General features: G+C 35.9%; 1 protein-coding gene across 2 annotated transcripts in view; it reads left to right on the top strand.

Annotated features, from left to right (window-relative positions):
- The window catches only part of LOC137638760 (calcium-activated chloride channel regulator 1-like), a 70,914-nt gene that overhangs the window by 62,739 nt on the left and 675 nt on the right, over positions 1-7,500 (top strand). For both annotated transcript variants that reach the window (XM_068371110.1, XM_068371108.1), the window contains exons 16-20: positions 2-243; positions 1,765-1,900; positions 3,028-3,170; positions 6,652-6,795; positions 7,240-7,500. The exon at positions 7,240-7,500 is cut by the window's right edge. In XM_068371110.1, coding sequence (XP_068227211.1) covers positions 2-243; positions 1,765-1,900; positions 3,028-3,170; positions 6,652-6,795; positions 7,240-7,410 — 836 coding nt within the window. In that variant the 3' untranslated portion in view covers positions 7,411-7,500. The remainder of the gene's footprint in view (position 1; positions 244-1,764; positions 1,901-3,027; positions 3,171-6,651; positions 6,796-7,239) is intronic.

Here is a 7,500-nt window from a genome sequence, read left to right as displayed (position 1 = left end):
GGCGAGAAAACAGAAAACTCAATCAAAGAGCCACAAGAGCCACAGCAGCCCGGAAGCAACGCCATTCGAATATTTGAAATGCCCGTGCCCGAAAATACCCTGCCAACGCCAGCCGAGTCCGTCTTCCACGTCAAAGATCTGGATCCTCCTACAGCTGGCGAAGGAGAAGGCAGAAGTAACAAGGACCTTAATAAAGTTTCAGTTGAACCCTTCACTAGATTTACCTCCGGTGGAATATTCAAGGTGAGTTGATTGTTTTCAGGTGATGTGAATTCAACGCGGCTGCTCTTACAAGAAGAATGTGTCTCGATTTAAAGATTCATAATTCACATTTTCACACACGTGTTGAAAAAGAGTAGTCTGTATGAAGGAAATTTGAATGGGGCTAATCCTGAATCGAATTACCGTAACGTTTGATATTAGCATGATCTTCTCTGGATCCTAGAGATTAGATAAACTAAACAGAAAATTAAATGGTGGAGCGGAAGCAGATGTAGCCTACGTCAGAGAGTGAATGAAGGATGCAAAGTGTTGGGGGCAGTGAATGGAGTGGTAAAGAATAGAAGGTTGGGCATGAATGTAAAGAGAGTTCTGTTTGAGAAAGTGATTGTACCAACTATGATGTATGGATCTGAGTTGTGGGGAATGAAAGTGGCTGAGAGACAGAAATTGAATGTGTTTGAGATGAAGTGTCTGAGGAGTATGGCTGGCGTATCTCGATTAGATAGGGTTAGGAACGAGGTAGTGAGGGTGAGAACGGGTGTAAGAAATGATTTAGCATTAAGAGTGGATATGAATGTGTTGAGGTGGTTTGGCCATGTTGAGAGAATGGAAAATGACTGTCTGCTAAAGAAAGTGATGAATGCAAGAGTTGATGGGAGAAGTACAAGAGGAAGGCCAGGATTTGGGTGGATGGATGGAGTGAAGAAAGCTCTAGGTGATAGGAGCCTGCTAGAAATGGCGAGCGATTGTGACGCAGTTCTGGTAGGCGCTGTTGGTTCCTCCGGTCACTTTGGATGACCTTGGATGTAGCAGCAGTAGGGGATTTAGCCTTATCAAGCTTCATCTGTGGTGGATAACGGGGGAGGGTGGGTTGTGGCACACTAGCAGTACCAACCGAACTCGGTTGAGTCCCTCGTCAGGCTGGGAGGAGAGTAGAGATGAAAGGTCTCCCATTTTTTCATTTGTTTGATGTCGGCTAACACCCCTGCCCCCCGCAAAATTGGGGGAAGTGCCTTGGTATATAGATAGGCAAAGCACACATCCAACGAACGGGAAAGGTTCTCTGTTGTTTTGAGGGCAAATTTTTCTGCACATTTTTCTAGACTAAATTCGTTTTAAAGTGCCAAAAAAAAAAACATTGCAGGTTCTATATAAAACATAATTCTATAATTATAATGCTAGGATGACTAAAATGTTAATGAATTAGACAAGGTGGGCTATACATCAAATGTTATCTCCCTTATACTTGTATAATAAAGACCACGTGTCTGGCTTTTTATATAAATGTATTTATTTAAATATCTATATGCCATTTTTGACGGCTCGGGTACACTAATTACTAATAATGATTTATATTATAGAGGTTCTACGTTCAGACATTTCTCAAATCAAACGCAGCATAACAAACTTAGTTATCAAAAGAAAAAGAAAAGATATAAGGGAATGGTTAGAAATAAACTAAACACGTACACAAGTTTAGCCTCCTTTGCAAACAATAAATCTCTTAATCTTTAGTGAAAATATTTCTTAAATTTATTCTAGGTCAACAATTTTCAACCCGGTGACCTGCAGCCTCCCGGGAAAGTCACTGACCTGGAAGTTCTGTCGATCTCCCTCTATGAAGCCACAGTGAAGCTGAGGTGGACAAGCCCCGGAGATGATTTGTATCATGGGAGAGGTAAATTGATTTTAGCCTTTGGTTTAACTAAAACATCTCATAGATAATGCTTTGGAGATAGGGAGACATTTCAAAGATTAAGCAACCTATGATTCTAGTATCTGAGTAAGAAAAACTTTACTTACGAACAGCATGAGTTTAAGTTAATCAGAGATTTTTTTTTACAATAAAGTAACTGTGTACAGTAATAAACAAAATATGAATTAATTTTGTCACCTAAGAGAGTTTCTTAACATGCTAAATAATTGATAAATAACATTTAATTAAGTGCTTTCTTCATATCTGGGGCAATTTCGGGAACAATAATTTCCAGCAATGGGCATACATCTTAAGAATAGGCCTATATGCAAATACCAGAATTTGGTGATGCTTTGATTTCGAGAAGTAATATTTCATAGGACTATGGCCTTTAAGGTAGTCATGTAAACAAGATCATATCATTTATTTTGTCCTGATTTTTTTTTTTTTTTTTTTTTTTTTTGTAAAATTCAAGTTTGAGCAGTTCGAACCTTGTAAATTCATGTGAATAATAAAGTTACGCTTCACAAAATGAAATCCTGCTGATCATGTCTAGGCTGGGAGAATGAGTGGAAATCCATTTTTAAAGAATTTGGAAAATAAAATAAAGTGGGAAGTATAAAAGTTGGGTTGTCCCAATGGTATTCAAGGTAAGCTTCTGTTTTAGGATACGTAATTAAGTCTGGTTCTAATAATTTTGGTGTGATGACTTGATAGTGTGATGACTCTAATGAATGTGATCAATACAGTAAATGTTTTGGTGGCCTGTTGGAAACGTCCCTGCCTGGTGATCGCCGGACTGTGGTTCAAGTCGCGCTCAAACTCGGTAGTATTTTGTAGTGTCTGCAACTTCACCATCCTTGTTAGCTATGGATTGGGGATTTGGGGGAGCCTATAGGTCTACTTGCTGAATCATCAGTAACCATTACCTGGCCCTCTCTTGTCCTAGGTTGGGTGGAGAGGGAGCTTGGGGCTGATCATATATGGTCAGTTTCTAGAGCATTGTCCTACTAGGGTATTGCCACTGTCCCTTGCGTCTGCCATTGATGATTGGGCTTTAAAAACATTTACAACAGTCCGCTAACAACCCTTTCTATCCAACTAAACAGCCAGTGTGGTTGATCTGCGATACCACGACACTGCGAAGATCTATTACGACTTCGGTGTCGGACACCGGATCAACGAAACCCACTTAATGGAGGGCGACCTGAGACCTCTTGATGCCGGATCTCCTCATGTCCTCACTGTGCAGGTGCGTCTTCAAGATTTTTTTTCCAGCCATTTCTAGTGATTTTTTTATTTGTTTGCTAGAGATTTATTTTTTTTCTTTTATAATGTGTTTCTTCTATCATTTTGCTTGAGTTTTACTATATTCATTCCATCGTTGATGATAATACAAGGTTTAAATATGTTTAGACCTTGCCTAATTCCGTTATTGCTAAGGCATAATGCACACATGTTAGTTTTTTTTTTTTTTGGTGCTGTTTATAACTTTATAACCCTTCATTTTAATTACTTTTTTATAATTTGAAATATGTATGTATTTTATCAGTACCCCCAATGTTATATCAGACGTAAGATTTAGATAGTTTACCAATTTTACCATAATTCCAATAGTTTTAAACTGAAGACGGAAGTATAGCTTATCGTCTGCGGTCTGCAAGTCTTGAGTGTAAATTCTCTTACTAGAAAGTACAATTAAGTTTATTCTAATCAACCATTTATTCATAGTATTTATCTATCTATATATTTATTCATTAATATTCAGAGGGATTTTGCTATCTTTCTTTCTAGTGTGTCTAGCTATTAGTTGATATTCAAATCATTTTAAGTCAGTAAATATATCTAATGATCAGGATTGGATTGAGCCATCTACAGTAGTAGCCATTTCACTCCGAGGTTTCCCTCAGGTTTCATTCGGTAAAGCAAAAGACAGATGAATGTGGGTCAGAGAAATCTGAAATTTTGATTTGCATCTTCGGGATAAGGATTGACTTAGGATCGGGCCTGTCTGACTGATCCGGCCAGTATCCTTATGCTTGTCTCACAGATAAAGCCATGAACGTGTTAGTTCAGTTGCGCTAAGGCAAAATCCCGAATGACCAATTAAATCAGTTATTTAGTACTTCCAAGGGGAGCCAAGAGACTCATCATCAACAAAGTGGGCTTCTTTCCAGGCTTGTTTTTAGAGGCCAGACCAAGAGGCCCAATTCTGTTACTAACAATAGGAGCCCAAACAAACAAAATTGCCGTCATTTGGACAGCGTTTGTCAGTACAGTGAATGACAAAAAAAAAAAAAAAAAAAAAAAAAAAATCAGTTTGTATGTGTGGGTGTGTGTGTGTGTTATCATCATCATCATCCATAACTAATCCATTGCAGGACAGAGGCCCCTGACATGTCCTTCCATCCACTCGCGTCCGTTTATGGTATTTATATGGCAGTCTACACCCGCAAACCTTCTTAGCCCGTCCATCCATCGTCTTCCCTTCCTTTACCTGCTTCTTTTGCAATGTCTAGGAACCCATTTTATCATTCTTACTTACCATATATTATCTGCTATTCTCATTATATATCCTGCCCATGTCCATTTTTCCTTTCTTTTCAATAATATCCCCTACTTTAGTTTGCTCTCGTATTCGTGTTGCTCTTTTATGCCTCTTGGTTTTATTCTCATTATTATTTCCATAGCTCTTTGAGTTGTTAGTAGCTTATGTGCGTATTTATGAATATATTTCCATTGCATAATGGTAAAGGTGATAAAGGCACCTTTTAGAATTATATGGACATAACTTTACTTAGTATGCCAGAAAAAAAGTATGTGGTAGAATCCGAATAAGAAAGTAAAGCAGATGACACGACTGATAAGGGAATGGCAGAATGGTATAAGAAAAAGAAGGAGGCACAAGGATCAAGTGGTTGCTATAAAACAGTTGTGTGAGAAGTGTGAAAGTAAAGGACATTGCTCTCATGGACCTGGAAAGAATAATGACAGAATCGACTGGCAAGCGATATGGAGGAAGCTGAAAATGTATGGTATAGGTTATAGAAGGTTAATAGCTATTAAATGTTTTTAAGATAAAAGTTTAGCATATTTTAGAAAATGTATTCATTACAATAACTGGCTTGGTTTAAACATGGGTTAGAGGCCTTGTGTTATACCTCCATGACAGTTCACCATCTTTACGGATGGTGTGACGGGAAAGGTCGATAATAAGAAACTGAATTGCGAATTAGATGTAGAATGTTGATGCTTGAAACTATACTGTTCTGATTTTGCACGGTGAAGAGAAACTGCAAAAGCTGATAAGAGAATTTGACTGTTGGTCTATCTACATGAGAAGAAAAATAAGAGTGAATGTAAGCAAGATTAAATGATGAGAGCATTTTGAAATGAGGAAGAAGCATTATTCAAGTTATTAGGTAGGTTAGAAGAATGGAATTAGTTGATTTGCATAAATCTCTTTAAGTAAATGTAGTGGATGGTAGCAAGATGAGGGAAGAAACGAGTCACTGCATACACATAAGATAGCAGGATATGTGCAAAAGATTGGTAAGAGATTTGAACTGCCTGTGGATGCCAAGGTGGGATTGTAAGTAAATGTCAACATATGTTAGAGAAGCCATCAAGGGATGCTCATGTCGAGAGAACAACTGAATATAGATTACTGAAAAGAATGTACAATTCTTGAATGGTACGTGGGAGGTTGGATAGATGGAGTGGCGGCCTTCATATCCTAGAATAACTATGCGTCCAACCAAGATAGGAATGGATAATGCAAAGTGTGGGTCTGGTCTAGGGTTTGATTCATGGCTGATGAATCGTCCGTGTATGTGCATTAACTGACTAATATTGCGGAATTTTAAATTGCACAAGATACTTATGTACGATTATCCTATGTAGTTAAAAGATGAATTGCCAGTAACTTGTGATTTTCTTCTCCGGAGTCATCACCCGGTAGATGGCATGGCTTGAAATATATATATATATATATATATATATATATATATATATATATATATATATATATATATATATATATATATATATGTACGTATATATATATATATATATATATATATATATATATATACTGTATACACACACACACACACACACATATATATATATATATATATATATATATATATATATATACAGTACATATATATATGTATATATGTATATATGTGTATACTGTATATATGTATATATATATGTAGCCTATGTATATATATATATATATATATATATATATATATATATATATATATATATATATATATATATCTACATGCGTAAAAATCACAGGGCAACGTGATGCTCAGATACAAAAGAATCACAGGGAAACTGAAAATATGAAATATAAGATTAAGCCCTGACTAGTTCCGTGATAATTCTTTTGAAGATGTATCACGAAACTAGTCAGGACTTAATCATATATTTCATATTTTCAGTTTCCCTGTGGTATATATACATATATATGTATATATATATATATATATATATATATATGTATATATATATTATGTATATATATTATGTATATATATATATATATATATAAATATATATATATATATATATATATATATATATATATATATATATATATATATATATATATATGTGTGTGTGTGTGTGTGTTTATTTATATATACTGAAATTTCTTTATATATGTGATTCCGAATATAATGCCAATACAGATAACAGTCAAACTAATTTCATTTCAGATGCTGGAAAGAACGCTGGAAGACCTCGAAAACCACGCCATCTTCTTCTGCGTTCGGGCAAGAGATGAGGTCGGTAACTTGGGAAATGTATCCAATGTCGCCAGAGCCTATTTTCCTTTCAGAGAATATGCGAGGAACGTGAAGGTAAATAAGGATCTTGGGGTTTTAGTAGGCCTATAACATTTGCTGTAATTATTGTAGTCAGAAAAAAACATCATCCTGAGTACTATATTGCAAGTAAATTACACTATATTACAATCTTGCATTTAAATACGTGATCAACTGCTCAAAATACAACATTACACCTAATTTTAGATTAATTCCTTATGACTGATATTATGAGTAGGCTAACAGAAGTAATTATGAGCATTATGAGTTGTAAAAATAGATAATAAATACTAGTATCATAAGTTGCAAGAACAGATATGAAACACCAGTCTTTACCAACATCAGAAGCGTTAGCAACACTAGAACAAAAATCTTTTACAACGATAGTATTAGGCTATAGATCACGACATAACCTGATGACAATAACGTTCAAATCAAATGAAAGAAATATTGGAGATTCACAATCATCTTCATTTACAGGAGGAACAAAGGGTGAATAAGATAACGGGTCTAGTGGTGATCATTGTCATCGCCTTCATAATCGTGGCAATTGCAGGTTTCATAGCCATCGTCAAACTCTTGCATATCCGAAACAAGAAGAAGAAGCGGACGCAGGAACTCAGTGAGAGTGGCTATCGATATTACAGTTAGCTACTACCACCTTTTTAAGATTATATTTTTCGTGTGTGTGTGTGTGTGGAGAGAGAGAGAGAGAGAGAGAGAGAGAGAGAGAGAGAGAGA

This window comes from Palaemon carinicauda, chromosome 3 (assembly GCF_036898095.1).
Source record: "Palaemon carinicauda isolate YSFRI2023 chromosome 3, ASM3689809v2, whole genome shotgun sequence".
Lineage (NCBI taxonomy): Eukaryota > Metazoa > Arthropoda > Malacostraca > Decapoda > Palaemonidae > Palaemon > Palaemon carinicauda.
Note: the sequence above shows the minus strand (reverse complement) of the source record. Positions and strands in the feature narration are given on the sequence as shown.